This window comes from Haliotis cracherodii, unplaced genomic scaffold (genome assembly GCF_022045235.1).
Source record: "Haliotis cracherodii isolate W230 unplaced genomic scaffold, xgHalCrac1.p SCAF_5, whole genome shotgun sequence".
Taxonomy (NCBI): domain Eukaryota; kingdom Metazoa; phylum Mollusca; class Gastropoda; order Lepetellida; family Haliotidae; genus Haliotis; species Haliotis cracherodii.
This window is the reverse complement of record NW_027266308.1, coordinates 10,621,377-10,644,787: the sequence shown is the minus strand read 5'-3', so window position 1 is coordinate 10,644,787 and position 23,411 is coordinate 10,621,377. Positions and strand designations below refer to the sequence as shown.

The 23,411-nt window shown below is 42.2% G+C and overlaps 1 protein-coding gene across 2 annotated transcripts in view; it reads right to left on the bottom strand.

Annotated features, from left to right (window-relative positions):
* Nucleotides 1–1,982: 1,982 nt before the first annotated feature.
* LOC139443143 (probable 4-coumarate--CoA ligase 1) overlaps nt 1,983–23,411 on the bottom strand; it is a 37,806-nt gene continuing 16,377 nt past the window's right edge. Inside the window, exons 1-12 of one of the 2 annotated variants that reach the window (XM_071224093.1) lie at nt 23,148–23,336; nt 13,061–13,308; nt 11,495–11,702; nt 11,128–11,234; nt 9,339–9,541; nt 7,267–7,444; nt 6,403–6,574; nt 5,985–6,085; nt 4,921–5,065; nt 3,361–3,443; nt 2,453–2,612; nt 1,983–2,325 (exon numbers count right to left, since the gene is read on the bottom strand). In XM_071224093.1, the coding sequence (XP_071080194.1) occupies nt 2,180–2,325; nt 2,453–2,612; nt 3,361–3,443; nt 4,921–5,065; nt 5,985–6,085; nt 6,403–6,574; nt 7,267–7,444; nt 9,339–9,541; nt 11,128–11,234; nt 11,495–11,702; nt 13,061–13,294 (1,737 nt within the window). In that variant the 5' untranslated portion in view covers nt 13,295–13,308; nt 23,148–23,336 and the 3' untranslated portion in view covers nt 1,983–2,179. Of the gene's footprint in view, nt 2,326–2,452; nt 2,613–3,360; nt 3,444–4,920; nt 5,066–5,984; nt 6,086–6,402; nt 6,575–7,266; nt 7,445–9,338; nt 9,542–11,127; nt 11,235–11,494; nt 11,703–13,060; nt 13,309–23,147; nt 23,337–23,411 lie in introns of those variants that run through there. The other variant, XM_071224094.1, reaches the window with a different exon arrangement.

Sequence of the window (23,411 nt, the reverse complement as noted above, 5' to 3'; positions counted from 1 at the left end):
CTTGACGAGTACCAACATTACAATGGAAGTTCTTACACAGGCTGAAAGCTGTGAATACATTCATGAAAGAATATTGAAGAATTTCTCATTTATACCCACATTTTTAAGGCTTGACAGTCAGTAATATATCATGTTTAAAAGTATCAAAAGCTTTTGAGTGAGTGAGTGAGTGAGTTGGTTTAACGCCGCTTTTAACAGTATTCCAGTTATATTACGGCGTGTCAGCTTAATGTGGGAGGAAAGCCCGAAGTGATGCAGGTCTCAGACGTTTACCACTTCGGTGAAACCCACGAGCACGGGTACGGTGCTGACAAACCTAGAAACATAATCAGGGCGAACCTGGATTCGAACCTACACATAGGTTTCTGGCGTGCCCAAGGGACGCAACTCTGCACAGCGAATTGCGGCGCCTTAGACGACTGGGCCACCCGTGCCCCCAAAAGCTTTTGAAAAATCAATAAACAAACAGTAGAATCTACCTTTCTTTTTGCAGATCATATTTGTGGATCATTGCATGGAGTGAAAATATATGATCAGTAGTGGAATAATTTGATCTGAATCCTGCTTGTGTCTCGTGAGTAATATTATTTTGATCACACCACTGTCGTAACCGATTGTTTAAAATAGAAGTGAATATCTTACACATAAAGTCTATCAGTGAAATGCCTCTTGTTGAACTCAGTTTTGAACTTATTGCGAAATGACCTAAAATGACTAAAAGCCAGCCCTTGGTCCCTGTGAGCTCTAAGAGCTGCATACGTTTTATTTAGTCTAGTTCTTCGTCCTATCATGGGGGCTGTGATTTGTTGACGCCTGCAAAATATCCTTTATAAGGTTTCTTAGTATGTCCAGCTGCTTGTTGATACAATCTAGTGAGGTCTAAAACTGTTCTTTCTATGTCGTGACTAATACCATCAATTACATCGTGATGCAAAGTGTCATATAATGAAGTAAACTTTGAAAGGAAGAGATCTCTTGTGTTTTCAGTCCAAACATATTAAATCAAGCTTGACTGTCGCAGTTCAGAGGACATTAAATGGTCAAAGGTACCATTTTGGATGTTTTTTTTCTTCATTTTAATATAGCCATGCACTTGCCACATGCCCTTTCTTCATGGACCCCAAAGGGGCACGGGTGGCCCAGTCGTCTAAGGCGCCGCGATTCGCTGTGCAGAGTTGCGTCCCTTGGGCACGCCAGAAACCTATGAGTGTGGGTTCGAATCCCGGTTCGCCCCGATCTGCATCACTTCGGGCTTTCCACCCACACTAAGCTGACACGCCGCCATATAACTGGAATACTGTTAAAAGCGGCGTAAAACCCAACTCACTCACTCATAGACCCCACAGATCACCAGCTGTGACAGACCATCTCCAGAACAAGGCGATTGAGACTCTGCCTTAGCCCAGAATTCCGACGTGAATCCAATCGATCATCTATGGGATCAGTTGGGGCGTAGGGTCTGAGTCAGGGTCCCTCATGTAAAGAATCTCCAAGATTTGACCCAGGCATTACATGAGAAATGGTACTACATCCTTCAGTTGATCTTCAGCAGGAGGAGACGTCTTGCGGGTGAGATCCGTGTACAGGGTGGCTACACGAAATACTGACATACACTGTTGACAATGGGTACCACATGACTAGGATAGGTACGTATTGATCTGTCCATCTCATTCCTGACGGTTACCATACTTTTACTGTCTCTATTTATTCCCAATTACAGTCCTTGCAAAAAAGTTACTCTTTTCCCTTTGCTAATGCTCATTCTTGTTTTATTCCAAAACATTACATCTTAACCATCGCCTTTGTGATTATCAAAATATCTTCTTGGGGCGATTCCTTTAAAGAAGTGCATAGTTCTACCTGCTGGGTCCTCTCCTTGTTCCTCGTCCCACAGCAAGGTCCCCCTTACTTGCCCATCCCCCCCCACCCCCCCCCCCCCCCCCACACCCACCCCACACCCCACCCCCACACAGACACCTCACTTGCCCACCTGACCCGTGAAGATCCCGGGTAGACTCTATTATTTACCACCGTCATATATCTGGAATATTGTTGAGTACGGCGTCAAAGAACTAACAAACAATCAAACAAACAAACAAACACTTGCCCATCTCTCCAGCGAGGCCCCACCACCTTCCACAGCCAGGTTCTCTCCCACCCCCATCCCACTTTCCCACAGTTAGTTTCCCCACACTTTCCCCCGCTCCTGTCTGGACATGTTTCTGTCTCGGAGGAGTCTCCTGAGTATCTTGCCGCTGGGGTTCCTGGGGATGTTCTCGATGAACTCCACACCGCCACGTATCTGCCTGTACGGTGCCACGTGATCTAGAACAGACGTAATATACATGCATAAACAACAACCACGCACAAAACATATAACTGGTGCAATACATTCTGGTTCACCTGCACAAGATGAGACCTTGGCACAGAATGCAAGGGACAACTCACTCACCTGCCACGAGGCCAGTGAGCTCCTTTTCAGTGACGCTCGGCTTGGCAACTACGAACGCTCGTGGCACTTCTCCGACGTCGGCTGTTGGTATTCCCACCACTGCTGCGTCTTCAACGTCCGGGTGGCTTAAAATGATGTTCTCAAGATGGCATGGCGAAATCTGCAACACATTTCACATTTCGTATTATAGCATTTTACTCTTGGCAAAGATTGGCAAATTAATGTCGGTGTACAGACTCATTATAAATTTGATTTTTGTTTATATATCCGACACATGAAAACCAAAACAACTCTACACCCCAAACGCAGTCAACCGACCCAGCCCCTCAATCCGACCACGTCCTACACTTCGGCCCAATGAGTGAGTGAGTGATGTTTTACGCCGCTTTTAGCAATATTCCAGCAACATCACGGCGGGGGACACCAGATATGGGCTTCACACATTGTACCCATGTCGGGAATCGAACCCGGGTCTTCGGCGTGACGAGCGAACGCTTTAACCACTAGGCTACCCGACCGCCCCCGGCCCAATGAAGGTGAGGTGAGGTGAAATGGGGTTTAACGTCGCGTCCAAGATCATTGCACTTATAAAGCGACGTACATGTACGTGTGTGTTTTTGACTGCTTGTACTTGTCCGGACTGATGCCGATTTATAGTGCTAGCTCACTGAGATGCCATGCCGCAGTTTAACATGAATACCCCACTCAGACGAAGTATACTGACTCCGAGTGGACCAGTCCTTGTTTTAGCCCCTTAATGCCGAGACAGGGTAACAACAAGTACCATCTATAAACGTCTTTTGGTATGACGCGGTCGGGGATCGAACCCACGACCTTCCGCTTTCAGGACGGACACTCTACCACTAGACCAATGAGGCGGTCACCCCAATGAAACAAACATGACCTACCTGATAGCCTTTGAACTTGATAATATCCTTCAGCCGGTCAACAATGTAATAGTGACCATCGTCGTCATAGAAACCAAGGTCTCCTGCATAAGAAAATCAAAGATGTCATAGGGTAGTACATCTTCCCGAGACAAGGGAGTTAACTGACTCTAAAAGTCCAGTTTCCACCCTTGCCGAACTAGGCTGGAATTCCGAAGTTACATTTTGGCTAGACTAATGAGTCTATGCATAGCCCAATCAGAATGGCGTAACAAACTAGACAACCGGTTCGTAAACAACGTGGATTTCAACGTGCAGATTTCAGTCGACTGTGCGATTTGACAAAGCATGTGTACCGTCAACTGGGCGTCGACAGACATTAATCTTATCATCGAAGGTGCTCAAGTGATTTAATGCACTTCGCACAGACCCGTTTTATTACAATATAGACCTTGATTATCGATCAGATCGTCTTGACTGGGCGCCACCATTTTGTTTGAAGCAAATGCAAGTAATATGAGAGGTGGAATCTGATTGGACAATAGGAGGGATAAAGAAGGGACATAACTCGTAACAGCCACTGGTGGCGCTACGATCGAGCCTGGAAATTCCAGCGCAGTTCGGCACAATCTCATTAAAATCGGATCTAAGTTCTTTCTGCCGCTAAACAAAGATCTGAGGACAACCCATTACGGGTCATGTCAGAACGACCATTCATCCGACCAAATCTGTCCAGGCAGCATTGCTTGTTCAAAGCCAGGTCTCGATAAGTGATCCTTTAAAAAGCCGTTCCTCCCTATCCAACTCTATTAAAAAAGCTTCGTATTGAATCAAGACCTCCTCCATGGTCTATAGTGGATAGAACATCTGCCTGTGTCATTTTAAAAGATGACCCCAAACCGTGAAGATGCGGGTAGAGAATAAGTCTTCAGCAACCCATGCTTGTCGTAAAAGGATCGGTTGGTCAGGCCCGGTGACTTGGTTGATGCATGTCATCGTATCCCAATTGCTTAGACTCGATTATTAACAGATTGCCGTCATATAACTGGAATACTGCTGAGTGCGGCGTTAAACAGCAAACAAACAAATAATCTTGGGTACGGGTATAATCTGCCCTTTGCCATCAAATGCACTTGTATGGACTGCACATGTAGTAGTAGTCTTTATTCAAGTGTATTGTAGGCCATAGACCCATAATGCAAACGGTAAGTGTACAGTGGAGGTTCTGCACATATCAGTATCTTTTCAGTCAACCTCTATACAATCAAACAAAGAAACTTGTTGCTACCCTGCCTGGCGCTCGGCATTAAAGGGCTAAAACAAGGACTGGTCGGCACGGAGTCAGTATACTGTATCTGAGTGGGATATTCTTGTTAAACTGCGATATGGTATCTCAGTGGGGTAGCACTATGAAATCGGCATTTGTCTGGACTAGTTCAAGCAGCCACACGCACGCACGCACGCACGCACGCAAGCACACATACACGCTTGCACGTCGCTATATACCTGCAAGAATCTTGAACGCGACGTTAACCCCATTTCGACTCACCACCTAACATTGAACCATGTATGATCACACACCTGTACGGAGCCAGGCGTCTGAGGTGAAGGCCGCCTGGGTTGATGTTCTGTTGTTGAGGTATCCCATCATTACTTGCGGGCCCTTCACACACACCTCCCCCTCCTCCCCCGGGCCGAGATCAGCCCCAGTCACAGGATCAACAACCTGAAAACACGACACATCTTCATCAACAGAGTCACGTAGTCACAGACCCGTGAAGATCCAGGGTAGAATAGGTCTTCAGCAACCTATACTTGCGGTACAAAAGCGACTATACTTGTCCAGCAGACTAACGGGATCGGGTGGTCAGGCTCGCTGTCTTGGTTGATGCATATCATCGATCCCAATTGTGTGGATTGATGCTCATGATGTCAATCACTGGAATGTCTGGTCCAGACTCGATTATTTACAAACCGCAGTGATATAGCTGGAGTATTGCTGAGTGCGGCGTTAAACAACAAACAAACCAAACCAATTACGTGGATCCATGCTCATGATGTAAATCACTGGATTGTCTGGATTCGATTATTTACAGACCGCTGCCATATAGCTGGAATATTGACAGCGCTAGGACTGTCGTTTGTCTGCGTCAATGTATGAGAGTTACGATCGCTTAGCGCTAAGATCGCTTCTTGTAACAAGACCATGGCCTCGTTCCGCTGCGGCTGTCGTTTGTCTGCGTCAATGTATGAGAGAAGCGATCGCCTTATCGCTAAGATCGCTTTGTGCAACGGCACCCTAGGCCTCGTTCCGCAGCGGCTGTCGTTTGTCTGTGTTAATGTATGGGAGAAGCAATCGCCTTATCGCTTAGATCGCTTTGTGCAACGGCACCCTAGGCCTCGTTCCGCAGCGGCTGTCGTTTGTCTGTGTTAATGTATGAGAGCAGTGATCGCCTTAGCGCTAAGATCGCTTCTTGGAACAAGACCATGTTGGTTTCACTGAAGTGATAAACTCAGAAATTCGTCAATTCCGATTTTCATCACATTTACTAATTATTGAAATACATTTCAGGGCAGCGTGGAACCCAACGCACTCACTCACTCACTCACTCACCCACCCACCCACCCACCAACCATGGCCATACCTTGCTGTGTGTAAGAGGCAGTGGTATTCCAACTGATCCGTGCTTGAAGAAGCCAGTTGGGGACACGTGGGTGGCTGGGCTTGCCTCAGTCATGCCATAGCCTGCATGGTAGACAAACCTGGTTTAAATACGACGAGGAACATGTATAGTATAGAAGAGCTGCTATTCACATTTTTACAAAATGGAAATAAACTACCTACATCAAAACATGTCGTTTCATGTGTCATAAACACAGTTTTTCTTGTACACAGGACCCGTGAAGATCCGGGGTTGATTAGGTCTTCAGCAACCCATGTTTGCCGTGAAAGGCGACTATGCTCGTCGTCAGAGGCGACTAACGGGATCGGGTAGTCAGCCTCGCTGACTTGGTTGATGAATGTCATCCTACATACCTGTCTGAAGGTGTGACTCTACATACCCTGTCTGAGTCCTTTCAGCTTGAGCCTATCTATGAAGATTGTTGTGAGTTCTTTGCTGAGAGCCGCCGCGCCCGAGAGTACTGTGTTGAAACTGCTGAGGTCGAATTTGTCCACCAGTGGATGCTTGGCCAGGAAGCTAATGACTGTTGGTGCGACTTGGGAAAACGTTACCTGAGACGGGAAACACAAACAGTGTCACTTGCATACATGCTCAATGGGTACCGCGCAGGAAACTCGTTTGTCCAGAAAGAAAAGAAATAACCCAGGATACCCCAGGATTGATGTCCATGTAACAAATGTTATATTTGGGATAACACTTTCTTAGTCAAGTTCAGATTCCGGTAACTTTTTGGGTTGCGACCGATCCGGGCTTCGAACCCACACTGCCAGATTGAGGCACCTTATCGCCAGCACACAAAGTCACATTTGTTCCCAAATACAACACTTGTTACATTTGACCACTTTCTAAAATGGTATTGTGTGTTCAAAGCTTTCGGCCATGAGTGCCGTGACAATTTACGCTTGTCAGAGGGGTACACAAAGTACGTGATCTGGACTACCAGTGGTCGGACTTTCATTTTTGTGGAAGCCTCGGTGGCTGAGTGGGTTAGATCACTGACTTTGTGTGCTGGGGATTAGGTGCCTCACTCTGGCAGTGTGGGTTGGAATCTGTACATTACTTAGAAAGTGTTATCCCAAGTAATTACATTTGACCACTTTCTAAAATAGCATTGTGTGTTGATGTCCTGGGTGCCGTTGTACACAACAACGACTGTCGTAAGTCAATGTTAAGGTATGGGTGTTACGATCACCTTAGCGCTAAGATCGCTTTGTACAACGGCACCCGGGTGCTGAAGACGTACCCGGTAGTGCTGCGCCGCCTGAAGAAAGTCCACGGGGTTGTATCTGGGCAGCACGACTGTCGGCACTCCTTGGACCAGAGGCAAACACACCCCGAGGACAATCCCAGCTATGTGCATTGTGGGTAGCGCACACAGAGTCACGTCCTGCTCACTCGACAGACGGAGGAACGCGGGATGCCTGCAAATATACAACCTTACTTCAGCATGTAGCGGTCATTTGTGCAATATAATGTTCTTTTTGAAGTGTTCCAGTTCCTGAACTGACAAAGATCTACTATAGTGACGATGTGATTGAACAAATATACATATCTCTGTAACTGAGATGACAGAGGTCTGCTAGACTATTAATTTGGCAATGCAGGAGTCTACACGGGTCTTAAGTGATGTTTTGGGGACTTAAAGGGGCACTGATCTAACGCAATTCCCCGGGACTGGTTGTTGCCTTTGTTGTTGTTTTTTCCCAGTGAGTACCCGGATGTAGAGCAGAAATCTAGACTAGTTCGCGACCTCTGCTGCGCCATTCGTAAGCGCATTAGTCACTTTTATGGATACCGGTAGTAATATAAGGGCGTATGGTCGCATTGATCAACAAAATGAAATACAGTTTTCGAGATAATAAGGAAATGAAGGTATCTTTGTGGGTAGCATCGGTAATGGTGACGAAGTTTTGATAAGTCACTTGCTTGGTAATTTTGCGATTTTCGTTTAAACTATTTTGACTTGCAACATAAAGTAAATATTTCACCTGAGCATTGCTTTTTTTATATTGTGTATATTATTTTACTGTCAAAATGTGTAACATATTTATTAAACGTCTAAATATTCAGTTATTTTACAAATTGACGGTAATATATACACGCTTACAAAGGAAAAGACCTGTGAAAACAACGTCTATCGCGCATTGAAGAATTTCCCAACCAAGACGTAGAGAAACAAGAACGAATTATCGGTTCAAATGATTTACAAAAAAAGGTAAATCAACTGATCATTCATCTCTTGCTGGTCTGCCACGTGCATATTACATAACACACCTTTCACCTCACATCAAACCTGGATTTAGATTGAATAATTACCCCAGACACAATAAATGCCAAATGGGAACTTTTGTCTAATCTAAGTGGTGCTACCACTAATTTTACCTGTAATAAATTCATTCACTGAGCATCAAGTGAATGACGACAAATACACAAGTGTAGGGTTACACGAGAAAACGTAGGTGACAACAAGGGAGTAGTAATCGTATTATCGACGCAATCCGAAATCCGAAAATGCTTTCACTGCATGGATACTTTTTTTAGTGTTAAACTATAACCTTCTGGGGTATTTCCCCAGGACATTTCAGGACACACCAACCTGAATAACCACCTAAAAAAATAAAAAAAACACACTACAGGTAACTGCCCACACTGCAAACAACTAGAAACCCCAGAACACGCACTCATCCACACATTACCTAACACATCGAACCGCATTACAAACCACCCTCAATCTAAACCAGGCTCTCACTCTAGAAGCAATACTAAACCCACAAAATAAACAAGAAAACTTCAAGGCCCTAGGCGTATTCTTAATCAAATCTTGCTACCTGAACCTTAAGTGACCTACTATGGTGATTCTTAAGTAATTCAAATCTTACTACCAAAGCATGCAGAGATCTATGATGGTTTGCGATTTATACACATTTTAAAAGCTTAAGTTACAAGAACCTAATTTGGTGTTTTTTTAATAGAAATATTAATACCTGATCCTACACAGATCTACTGTGTTGCTTTTGCTACTTATAAAAAATGGGACTGTTTGTTTGTTATTTAACGCCGCACTCAGCAATATTCAAGCTATATGACGGCGGTCTGTAAATAATCGAATCTGGACCAGACAATACAGTGATTGACATCATGAGCATCGATACAATGCAATTTGGATACAATGACACGCATTAACCAAATCAGCGAGTCTGACCACCCGATTACGTTAGTCGCCACTGACGATAAGCATAGTCGCCTTTTACGGCAAGCATGGGTTGCTGGAGACCTATACTACGCCGGATCTTCACGGATCACAAATGGTATTACCTGAGTTGGCAGAGATCAGATATGATGTTGGTATGGCTGAGCATGACGCCCTTTGGGAGGCCTGTGGTCCCGCTGGAGAAGGGAATCAGTGCCGTGGTGGAGTCCGGGTTGATGTGCATTCGAGGGTGAGATGGCAGGTGCTTGTTCTGCAACAGGTTGGACAGAGGTCTACACCCGGGCGCCTCGCCTATACAGATCACCTCCTGGGAGTATCAGAGAACATAGTCAGTCTAGACAGAGGTCTACATCGGGGCGCCTCGGCTGTTCCGATCACCTCCATCGGCTGTCGGAGTCCGACAAACTTGTGAAGAGCCTGGGTGACAGTTAGCCCATGGGAGGATACGAAAAGAAGTGTTCATGATACTGTTACCTGCATTGTTAAATAATGCCAGTGAATTTACCTAGTTATTTTACTGTTTCAGTTATATGAAGGTGTGTTAGCTGTGGAAGAAAATACATGGCATGCTGTTTCTATTCCATGATTTATATAACGTGCAAGACACCGATGACCGTAGGCTTGAATCCCAGATTCTGGGTTCGTCAGCACAATACCCGCGTTGTGGTCATCAACGCTCACTAACATACCAAAAGACGTTAAGAAATGGTTCTTCTTTTCATCTCGCATTGCACCCGGCATTAAGGGAATAAAAGAAGGATTGGTCGGAACATGCACGCACATGCGCACGCATGAATTTGGCTATTTGACCCGGGAAGATCCGGGATAGAATTGGTCTTCAGCAACCAATTATTGTCTAAAGAGGTGAGGGGACACGGGTGGCCCAGTCGTCAAAGGCGCCGCGATTCAGTGGGCAGAGTTGCGTCCCTAGGGCACGCCAGAAACCTAAGATTGTGGGTTCGAATCCCGGTTCGCCCCGATTATGTTTCTAGGTTTGTCAGCACCATACCCGTGCTCGTGGGTTTTAAGTGGTAAACGTCTGAGACATGCATCACTTTGGGCTTTCCTCCTACATTAAGCTGACACGCCTGATATAACTGGAATAATGTTAAAAAACGGCGTTAAAACTAACTCACTCACTCACTCACTCACTCACTCACTCACTCTAAAGAGCTGACAATGCTTGTTATTGGCGATAACGGGATCGGGTGGTCAGGCTTCTTGACATGGTTGATGCATGTCATCGTATCCCAGACTCGATTATTTACAGACCGCCGTCATACAGCCGGAATATTCCTGAGTGTGGCGTTAAACAACAAACAAAGACTTCGCTATATAAGTGCAATAATCTTGAACGCGACGTTAAACCCTAGTACTGAACCGCCCACCTACTCCAGACAGCCAGGTTCCTATGATCGTGGATTAGAATCCAAGATTCGTCGCAGTCATGATTCATGGTTTGGCAGCACCATACTCGTGCTCTTGGGTTTCACCGACGTGGTAATAATGTAAGACCTGCATCACTTCGAGTTTTCCTCCCACATGAAGCAGACACGTTGTATGACCCTGTTCAAGTTTGCTGGTTTGTTTGTTGTTTAACACCGCAATATTGCAGCTATATGACGGCGCTCTGAAAATAATCGAATCTGGGCCAGACAATCCAATGATTGACATCATGAGCATCGATCCACGCAATTGGGATACGATGACAGGCATCAACCATGTCAAGGAGCCTGACTACCAGATCCCGTCAGTCGCCTCTTACGACAAGCATAGTCGCCTTTTACGGCAAGCATGGGTTGCTGAAGACCTATTCTACCCCGGATCTTCACGGTTCGTATAACACTGTTTAAGGGGGCGTCAAACAACTCACTCACACATTCACACACGTACCTGTGTATACGGTGAGAGGCAGGCCGCTGCCAGTGCCGTGTCAGCGCAGTCGGGGGTTGTGATGAGGAGTCGGGATCGTGTCTGTCGTAGCTGGGACGCCAGGTCATCTTAAAAGGAAACAAACTCTCAATGCATGATTTGAAACTAGAAGCTAGTTGTGTTAAGTGATTATAAAACTGTCAGCTGTTGCTTTCTATTGTAAATATAAATTTGACGCTTATGAAAGTCGGACCTTTAGAACTTCACAATCGTATGTCTGTTATAAACAAGATGGAAAATGGATAAATGCGAGATCCTGTGATTCATAAGACTTCATTACTCACAGAGTACAAGTACACAATATTTGCAACAAACTAGGGTCAAATACCGGCAGTTAGCTGAGAGTTAGCTAAAGACAACGCTGCGCCGTTGTCGGTAACGCTGCAAAACACGTGGGCGATTTCTGGGACGTTGGTGGCATACATGGTCACAATATCTCGGTGACGTAGCCCAAGATGGTAGAACGCTGATGTCAGCGTGTGGATGTCGTCTTGGAGACGGTCGAAGCTTATCCTTCTATCTGTCTTCCCATCTATCTGAGGAGTAAAACACACTTTGCCCATTATAACATGTTCAGTCGTAAGGAAAGCACTACCGTATTCACTGAGTTCATGCCCGCAGCAAAAGTGAGTGAGTGAAAATGTTTTTACGCCGCTTTTTGCAATATTCCAGTAATATCACGGTGGAGGACGCCATAAATTGGCTTCAGACATTGTATCCATTTGCATGGGGAATCGAACCCAGATCTTCGGCGTGACGAGCGAACGCTTTAACCACTAGGCTACCCCACTGCCCAACGGTTCAACAAGGAATATACAATTTTAGTTTACACTTTCAAACATCTTAAAATTCACGGTGTAATGGTTTACGATTCAAATTATGCACGCCATGTACATTTGCCGCCATTTTGACGAAACCAAAAAGCACGGGGTATGGTTCTGACGGTCATAATCCGGTCGAACCTTGGATTCGAAGGCACGATCACACTGAATGAGTTAGTTGGGTGTAACGCTGTTTTTGAAAAATATTTCAGTTATGCAACGGCGTGTCAGCTTAATGTTGGAGAAAGGCCCGAATTGATGCAGGCCGTAGATATGTTCCGTCTTTATAAAACCCACGGTCAGCGGATCCTGAAACACTGTGATTGACGGGGATCATCAACATGCTTAGAAGTGTCAATATTGCAAAAAGAGTGAGTTGAGTTTTATGCCGCTTTTAGCAATATTCCGGCAATATCACGGCGGGGAGACACGCGATTTGGGCTTCACGTGCTGTACCAATGCGGGGAATCGAACCTTGTCCGCGGCGTGGCAAGAGAACGTTTTAACTACTAGACTACCCCACCGCCCTTCGATATATTAAACTAATCCTTATATGACGCTGGTCCTGATGTATTCCATGAAAACTAACGCTTAGTCTAAAAAACAGCAACAATAATAATTATAATAATAATAATAATAATAATAAGAAGAAGAAGAAGAAGAAGAAGAAGGAGACTTATTTTGACTGAAACAAACAACTCCATTTAATTTGAAAAGGAGCCCCAGTAAGATGGGAGCTGAGCCTGTGGAAAATCTAGACTTGCTTCATTTTGGGCTATATCATTACAATAAGGGCTGGGCGGAGGGGAATATGATATGGTTTTGGGACTCTGAGACGGACTATATTCCATAGTGCATTTATCATTGCAGCCTTACCAATAGACTAACATTTAGTCTCTGACATCTTATATTACACAATATCCTTCTTGACTCTAAAAATTAAAAAAATTCCCTATGCTGATTTCAGATAGAGCTAGCTTGAGCTGGCTAGACTTGCTTTTGTATGCATTTCTAGATTATTATTTTTTCATAGAATAAATATATTCCACGGGCATGGTGCAGGATTACCTTACCAAAGCCGTGTTCTTGGCGTGCTTGCCAGCGTCCTGGAGTAGGTAGTCTGCTATGGACAAGTCTTTGGGAACCACCACTCTGTTCTTGTTCAACTGGTTCTCGATGTGACCAGCTGACGAATATGATGATACGCCTTGCTTCAAAGGACTTTTCGCCCAGCGACCTGACGTCACAAGTTTGTGAAGCCCACATCCTCTGCTCAAAAGAGCCCGCGTAACGTGAGCACGTGGCATCTCCAGGGGGTGGTCTGAAAGCAGTCATGCTCACGTGATGCATGGTCAACAAAATGTTAAGCACCACGTGATTTTACAAATGATTGAGTTAGATTTAACAGGTTAACGCTATCTCAGATACATCACAGATTAATGTGTGAAGGATGTGGACGGTGAAACCAACGACGGCGGGTGTTGGTGTTGACAACCGAAGGCCCATCACAATCATGGCGAATATTGGATTCTAACGCGCGATCAGCGGATCCTACCAGACATAAGGGACATAACTTTGTAGATACAGACGAGACAAATCAACCATCCTTTTCCCCTTGGGCATATGCTAGTCCGGCGTCTGTATGTATGATGACCCACGTTTGGCCTTCCCATCATGGCTTGTTATGTGTGTTGCTCATGATGTAAATCTTGGTCCAGTTTATTTACAGACCGGCGTCATTTAGCTGTAATATTGCTGAGTTCGGCGTTAAAAATCATCAACAACAAAAAAAAAACAAAGAAAAAAATGCTGAATGGGCACACCCCCTTCAGTGCAAATAGCTGGGCGAGCCGACAATACAAATAGCTGTGTTATCTGACAATACAAATAGCTGGGTTATCTGACAATACAAATAGCTGGGCTCCCTGACAATACAAATAAGTATGCTATCCGACAAGATAAATAGATGGGCAATACGAACAGCTGGGCTACCCGACAATATGAATAGCTGGGCTACCCAACATTAGAAATAGCTGAACTACCCGACATTACAAATAGCTGGGCTACCCGACATTAGAAATAGCTGGGCTGCCCGACATTACAAATAGCTGGGCTATCCGACAATATGAATAGCTGGGCTACCCGACATTAGAAATAGCTGGGCTGCCCGACATTATACAGTTTCAGTTTTATTTCTCTGAAAAAACACCAACGGTGGTACAAGAGTATATATATATACAACATATGATATACAATGAAGATCAATATGGTAACAAACAAATTAAAAAAAATATTTCAAAAAAAGAAAGAAAAAAATTAGACACCTTAACGTAATAATGTGTTCAACTGTACGATGAATCTGGACAAATGTTTCAAAGTGGATATATTTTTAGGTGATAGCGTTCTACGCAATTTACACATATTTGGAAAGATATGACAATTCTTTGGGATGTAAAGAAGGCGTTGTTGGAGAAGTGCTTCACACCTAAAAAGATAGTGAAATTTGTCTCCAAAAGCAGATGAATTGCATAGTGTGCAGACACGGGCTTCTCTCAGTAACCCTCGCCATCGGCTGGTTTCAATGCGATGACTGGATGTACGAAATTGTAAAACTGGCAAGTAGATAGTTTTGGGAAGTAATAGAAATTTTTCGAATTTTCGTAATTCTTTTAGATGTTGGTAGTATAAACTTGATAATATACATTATCGCCACTGCTGAATAAATTGGTCCTTAAGAGTTCTCTCGACCTTTGAAACCAGCCATGAAGTCGAGCAAATAGACGGGTTTATGAATACCTCTGACAGTCCGACATCATTTAATATTTTTTTACTGTAGCTATCCACTTAAACGATTTTGCGTTTGCATCAAAGTCTATTATCAAATAATTATAAAAAATTATAAATTTTATATAACAATTCGTTAATTTATGCCAGAAGGAAATCATCCGTTTAAATACTTTAATTTGAGGGGTTCCCTGCCAAGTTCCCCATAAACCATAAAATTGGGTGTTGAATTCCTCAGACCAGTTACTAGTTTTAAAAATTTCAATTGCATTTTCTCTATTATTTCTAAATTTTCAAAACCCCATATTTCGGAGCAGTATAGAAGGATTGGCACTACCATCACATCAGACGCCTTCAATAAACAATCTAATGGTAGGTTAACATATCTTGCTCATTTTTCTAGGCAGTACATGGCTTTTGTCGCATTTGCTCTTAGTGATTTCATGCAAAACACAAGTTTTCTATTTCTGTGAAGATTTATACCTAAATATGTATAATTATCAATAATCTCCAGTATCTTTCCCCCAAAATGAAACATTGATTTGGTTGATTTGGCTGGACCCCATCCAAAGAATATTATTTTTGTTTTTGAGATATTCACGTTTAGCTTCCATTGTAAGCAATATTGATTAAAGTAATCTAACGATTTTTGTTATCCAGATTGGGAATCGCTCAATATGACTGAATCGTCTGCGTAGAGTAATACTAAAATATGTAACCATACCGTGGTGTCATTTCCTGATATACAATCAAATGAGATCCCTTGGCATCCTTGTTTTGTAAGGTACGATTCAAGATCATTTAAAAATATTGAAAACAGTAGTTGTGATAGATTTTCACCCTGTCTAACACCTGATTGACAAGGGAAGTGCTCCGATTCTGCATTATTTGATTGTACCATTAATTTAATATTACTGTACATATTTTTAACTAAAGTTAGAAATCGGCCCTCAATTCCAATGTTTTGCATTTTAGACCACAATCCTACTCTCCAGACAGTATCAAATGCTTTCGTAAAATCTATGCACGCACAATAACGTTTTTTTGACAGTTTCAAAATAGCATCAACGAATGAATAACGAATATATTATCAGCAGTTTGAAATTGTTTCCTAAGTCCCAACTGTGCTGGAGTTAGGATATTATTGGCATCTAGAAATTTTGTCAGTCGTTCGTTTAGGATACTGGTGAATAGTTTTCCGAAACAGCTTAATATTGTAACGGGTCTGTACGAGTTTGGATCAGATGGATCGCCTTTATTTTTGAAGATAGGTTTTATAATTCCCGAGAGCCACGTTTCAGGGATTACACCGCATGAGAGTACAAGATTGAAAAAATCCGAATATAGTGGGGCAAGTAATCCAATGCTATCTATTATATGATCATTCTCGACAAAATCTAGCCTAGATAGTCAAGGACCAACCTGTAGGACCCGTGACCAAATCATGGAAACAAAGGTTTGAAAGTGTTTTTGAGTTTCCTGATGTATACTGAACAATTTTGACTTGGGCTGCCCGGTTGAAAATCCCGGGCATTTTGGGGAAGGATCAACAAAGGTCAAACTGGGGTCAAAATTCAAAATTGTGTCGATATGCATATCAAATTACTCGTCCAGTCATAAGGAACCTAGAAATATATAGTTTGTTATACTTCCGACCTATAAATTGGGGAGCTATGGCCAAAAACGTTGAAAGGTCAACGCACTTTTGGCAGTCGGTGAAATTCACAAACACAGTTAACATTGTCCGATAGTCATGATTTTAGTGTCTAATAATATGTTTTTTGACATGACAAATTCAACCAAGCAACTTATAAAAGTAAAAAGGGTTACCTTGACCTTGAAAATCGAAAATGGTTGGCTGCATGAAGAATTGTAATGCTTCAGCAAAGTCACAGGATCCTTGGCCAATAACGCAGCATATTTCAGAATCCATTGTCCAGTAATGCTTTTTCTAACCTTACTTTAGTGCACAGTTAATCATCCTACTCTGTGTCATACCGATCAGATGCAGAGTTGCACATCGTTCTAAATCAGAGTCATCAATTTTGTTTTCATTTAAGTTTTTATAAAAATTATCGAAGGAATTTATATCAGGAACTTTCGGATTTCTTTCTTTCTTACATCCTGTTAGGATCTGCCAAAATTATTTAGGCGAGTGTGAAGGTTTTGGCGAAAAGTCTAATTTAAATTGTCTTTATATTTACGTATAGTTTTATCTAATAATAATAAAGTATACATTTCTTGTAAGCCTTTGCTTCTTGGTGATATGCCAATTTATTAAATACTGTTTTCGCTTTTTAAGACGCCATTTTGTTTTATTAATTTTTTTACGGGATCGTCTGCATTCTATTCCGAACCAAGGTTTATCTTTTTCGCGTTGTCTGTTTGTAACACTGTTTTCTCTGACTCCGAATGTTGCTCGTGCAGCGTTAACAAGCACGTGCGCGATTTCATTCGCAAGTCTGTTTACACTCGACGGGTCGCCGTGACCTGTCCGTGCTTCGTGCACAGTCTTCATCAGTTTATTTATCTGTTCAACATTTATATTGTTTATGTATATATCGGATTTAAGGTTGTAATGTTTAGGTTTGTTAGCAGCATTTGTATAGATGCATGGTAGGCCTTTACATGGATTACTGACAGGAGGTTTGACTGCGCTAAGTGTGAAGGTGAGAGGGCAGTGCACGTCTGACCAGAGGGGTGCATTATATTAAAATCAGAAAAGAGCGGAAGGCACATTTGCGATACGAAAACATAGCCGATAACTCTTTTATCTTTACATGTTGTTTTACCTATCATTTTATTATTTCCTAGCCTGCCATTACCAATAAACAAATATTTATTCTTGTTTGTGCTGTGTTGCTCTCACGCGTGGCAACCCAAGTTCATCGAGCACAGATTCAGGGTTAAGTTCCGATCTAATTTCATCAATATCCAAATTAAATTCTTCAATTATGTATTCATCAAGAATTTCGTACTCGCATAGATTACTTGTCCGGGCATCAAAGTACCCAATTAAAATGACATACTCACTTTTTGACATAATATTAATTATTGATTGCTCAGTTTCATCAAACATATCGTTTGTAATATACTTTGATCCTTCGGGTGGGATATCAACAGTCCCCAAGTACAGATCCTGATCAAAACTAAATAGTTTTTTACATACTTTAGTCCAAAGAATGTAATCGCATTTTTCTTCAGTTACGGATATATAATCTCTATATTTACTTTTATATGCTACACCTATACCTCCTGCTCGCCTTATAGTACCTAACCTATTCTGAAGAAAAAGAGTATATCCGGGTATATTTAACTCATCCAAATTGTTTGTTTTCGTTTCTTGAAATCCAATTATGTTTCTTTTAGATATCAGGTCAATAAATTCTTTATATTCCAGCCGATGACTGAGGCCACATACATTTAGACTTAAGAAATTAAGACTATTATTTTGGTCATGATCATTACAGCCACCACCACCATCATCATCATCATCATCATCATCCACCACCACCATCATCATCATCATCATCATCATCGCCATCTTCATCAACAACAACAACATGTGCAACAACATCATTTGCAACAACATTGGCATCATTATCACAATTACTGGCAAATTCAGAAACATGATTTACAGCATTTATATTATTAAGTACAGATTTGTTTTTCAATAATTTACATGAAATCTTTGCTTCATTGACTGTGTTAAAAATAACTGGGGTATAGGCATGATAGTTCAGGACATCTGTGACATCACTGGTATTGGGTACATCTGTGTTTGCGTATGTTTTGGTGAAAAAAAATACATCAGTTAAATTGGTTTCCTTATTTAAGGAAACGTGGTTATTCAAAATATTTACAGAGTCCATTGTATCATACACATTGTAAACACCATTTGATTTGCTAGGTACATTTATCTTAGAGACTTCCCTGGACTCATGTGTAAGTTGTGTGTGATCTATGGTTTTCAGAATATCGGATAGATTGTGAGCATGATTTGTGTTTTTTGTTGAATTAACTATTACATTTACATCAGAACAATTGTCAACATTACATAGAGTAGGGGCACAGTTTATAAGTGCATTTGAAGAGTTCACGTTATCAAGTACTTGATAACATTAGTGTTTGACATTGTTTGACTTGAGATATTTACCCCCGAGTGTGTATGGTTATTTGGGACAGACTTAGGGTTATTACACATATCTTCTGTCAGTAACATTTTGTTTACGTTAAGTTTATACTGAATATCTTTTTCAGAGTTTTTATTTAGCATGTATATGGTAGAAACATCATTCTCACTCCTCTCTGCGTGAACCTCTTTATTGATAAATGTTGTAATTTGAGCACTAACTTCGACATCTGTTATTTTATTACCTGTGATACAAGTGTGAATATCCAAAGCCACTGCAACAGGCATATCATCACATATATTGTCATCATATCTGTTTGCATTTAATTGAGTCGAGGTATTTACCTGGCCTTTTGGAATATTATCATAATCAACAACATTATTTTCAACAGCTTTGACGTCAATGTCACAATTATCAGTAAACTCTGAGTCCTGACCTACAGCTGTTACATTATTAGGAACAAATGTGTTTGCCATTGGTTTACATACATACCTTCTTCATGAACTCTGTTAAAAGTAACTTGGATACAGGTGGGATAGTTCAGTGCATCTGTGACATCAATGTTATTAGGTACATCTGTGTTTGCGTATGTTTGAGTGGAAATATTTTACATCAGTAACTTTTTCCCTATCTGAGGAAACATGGTTATTCAAAATATTCACTGAGTCCATTGTGTCATAAACATGTGAACACCATCTGTGATTTTTCATTTGCCTTGCTTAGTACATTTACATCACAGTCTTTCTGAGATTTTTTGTTGACAAAGTGTGATCTATGGTACTCAAAATATCAGAAACATTGTGGTCATGATTTGTGTTTTCTGTGGAATTCACTATTACATCTACATCAGGGTTATATTGAATATGTCTTTCAAAATATTTGTTGAGCTTATATATGGTTGGTATATCATTGTTATAATACCCTCTGCATGGACCTCTTTGTTGATACCTGGTACATTTTGAACATTTTATTCGGCATCTGTTATTTTATCATCTGTGACTTTCTTAACCCACTGAAGCAAGCATGTCATCGAATATATTGCCAACATATTTGTTTACATTTGATTGAGCTGATATATTCATCTGACTTTGAGGGGGATCTTCAAGATCAGTTATGTTAGTCTTCCTGTGATAGAAGCATAATATTCAGAAACATCAGCATCTGTGTTTACACTTAGTGTACATGATCCATTTACCTCATCATCATTGTGAGTCCTCTCTGTAAGAGCAACGTGGATTTCAAATATATTTACAACATCCACGGGATGTGTGTTTGTATTGGTATTTCATGACAGGTTTCCTTCAGCATCCTTAGACTTATCAGTGATGGGGATATCAGAAACAATATGAGTGAGTGAGTGAGTGAGTGAGTTTGGTTTAACGCCGCTTTTAACAGTATTCCAGTTATATCGTGGCGTGTCAGATTAATGTGGGAGGGAAGCCCGAAGTGATGCAGGTCTCAGACGTTTACCACTTCGGTGAAACCCACGAGCACGGGTATGGTGCTGACAAACCTAGAAACATAATCGGGGCGAATCGGGATTCGAACCCACAATCATAGGTTTCTGGCGTGCCCAAGGGACGCAACTCTGCACAGCGAATCGCGGCGCCTTAGACGACTGGGCCACCCGTGCCCCCCAGAAACAATATGAACAACATCTGTGTTTACGGGGGAATGACATGGTATGTTTAACTGAGTATATTTGGTGTTATTACCTAGATGTTTATCAACACCAGTCCTGTTGCAGGTTATACTACACATGTCACATTTAGACTCTCTTGCTTTACGTATTACATTTTCCTCAGTAAACAATGTTGGTGCTTCTGTTCTACCTACATCTAATGTAGACTCCTGCCCATCCTCGCATCTCTAAAGGGGTCCCTGTGACTGGTTCACACGGGTCTGTAGGGCCCTAGACGGGGAGGAGCTACTTTCTGAAGATTATTGTTGATATAGAGTTTGTCAACACTGATGACAGCCCTTTTGTTCTGTGACCCAGCCGTCTTGAGCAGTGGCATGAGTACTTCCCGCCTATAGGAGTTTACCTCCTCCGGGAACTGCTCCTGGAAGCTTATCTCTCCAATTTCTCCCTGTCCTTTTTCACTGCTTCTCTCTCGGATGTATAGATGAATTTGGATATCATGGTGCGTGGTCGGGGACGGCCTCCTGGGTTAGCTGGTGTGCGTGGTCGGCCAATGCGATGAACACGTTTGAACTTGATTGCTGTGATGTCCATTCTATTGAATGGTTCTGTACATTCTATCTATATCAAGTTGTACAAAGCTGTTTTATGTATGTACAGAAGTGAGACGTTAATAAACTATTGTCTGTCTGTCTGTGCATTTTTAATTCTGTCGATATAAAGTTCCTGAGGAGCTTTTCACATTCTTCGAAGTCTGATTGGGTTTCTGACTCTGGTATGTTGTTGGAGATCAGGTTGTCTCGCATAGAACGACATTTCAAGTCGATGAGAGCTTCCTTGAGGTGCGTGTTCTCTTGCTGCAGTTTCTGTATAAGTGGGGTGTGACCCGAAACTGAATCTTTTATTGACTTGATGTCTTTTTCCATGTGAACTTTAATTCTCTCCATTCATCAAAACTGGAGCTCACATAGTTTAAACCTTCTTGTTGGCTGTTTACTTTTTCTTTAGTTGATCAATTTCTTGTACTTTTAGCTCAAGATGGAGGAGTTTGGTGTTCATGTTTGCAACTGAAACTTCAATGGAATCTAGTTTTGAGAGCTTGCTGTTCATTGTGTTCAGAGGATCAGAGTCAGTTGGGGGTACTTGATTATCGTTAGTTTGTGCTGGTTGAGGTAGGGATTATTCAAGTGAGGAGTCATTCAGTGTGTCTAGTGACTGCTTTACAATGCTACTTGTTGTACCAGCGCTCATCGTGACTTGTTGGACTGTACGTACTGGGGTGTCACATGTATTCGTGTCAGACCCAGCTGTCTCACCGACGAGGAGGACTGCCTCTTCGTTTACTGTTCTTAAACATGTTCCTACATAGTCAGTAGACATCCATATGTATGTTCAGTGCATTTGGTTACAATAAAACCACGTTTCGAGTGTCCAATTTATGTAACGAATTGCAGCTCAACGAAACCGCAGCATGCTCCCGCCCTAAATAGCTGGGCTACCCGACATTATAAATAGCACGGCTATCCGACAACACAAATAGATGGGCTACCCGACATTATAAATAGCACGGCTATCCGACAACACAAATAGCTGGGCTACCCGTCATTATAAATAGCACGACTATCCGACAACACAAATAGATGGTCTACCCGACATTATAAATAGCACGGCTATCCGACAACACAAATAGATGGGCTACCCGACATTATAAATAGCACGGCTATCCGAGAACACAAATAGATGGGCTACCCGACATTATAAATAGCTGGGCTATCCGACATTATAAATAGCTGGGCTACCCGACATTATAAATAGCTGGGCTTTCCGACATCACAAATAGCTGGGCTACACGACATTATAAATAGCACGGCTATCCGACAACACAAATAGATAGGCTACCCGACATTATAAATAGCACGGCTATCCGACAACACAAATAGATGGGCTACCCGACATTATAAATAGCACGGCTATCCGAGAACACAAATAGATGGGCTACCCGACATTATAAATAGCTGGGCTATCCGACATTATAAATAGCTGGGCTACCCGACATTATAAATAGCTGGGCTTTCCGACATCACAAATAGCTGGGCTACCCGACATTATAAATAGCACGGCTATCCGACATTACAAATAGATGGGCTACCCGACATTATAAATAGCACGGCTATCCGACAACACAAATAGCTGGGCTACCCGACATTATAAATTTGGGCTATCTGGCCTTACAAATAGATGGGCTATCCTACAATGTGAAAAGTGAGGCTACCCTGACAGCCTAAATACTAGTAGCTGGACCGTGCAGAACAGGGCGAAAGATTATTTCATGGATATATTTTCTGCCATCGAAGGGCTACTGGTCTATTCTACTATTTGGCATATTATTGGCTGACGAATTATCCTAATTATTGTATGATGCAGGAGTGTTAGTGTTGTTTAACATATGGGTATAAAACCTCATATCACTGGCAAGCATGTTGCACAGGACATCTCGCCATTTAGGATTTTTTTCAGTGACGTTGTAACTGATCTGATCAATCTCCTTTATGACCTTTTATAAATCATCATACGCAGTAGACTACAGAAATGTTTACGTACCTCGTTGCTGAGCCCCTAAGACACTCCGGTTTCCTAGATTTTAGCACGTTTCCACACACGAGAATTATTTCCATACACCGAGTGTCATCAATGTCGGCGCTAAGGCCGTAGACTTAAATTCCCATAATACATTGCCACCAACAACACTGGTGTATATTCCACGCTTATAGAATGATCACATGTGTCGTTGTAGTGACCTATTCAGTAATCTAGGACTGTGGGGTTAACACTTTGACACAGTTGGGAAATGCCATGTATGTACAG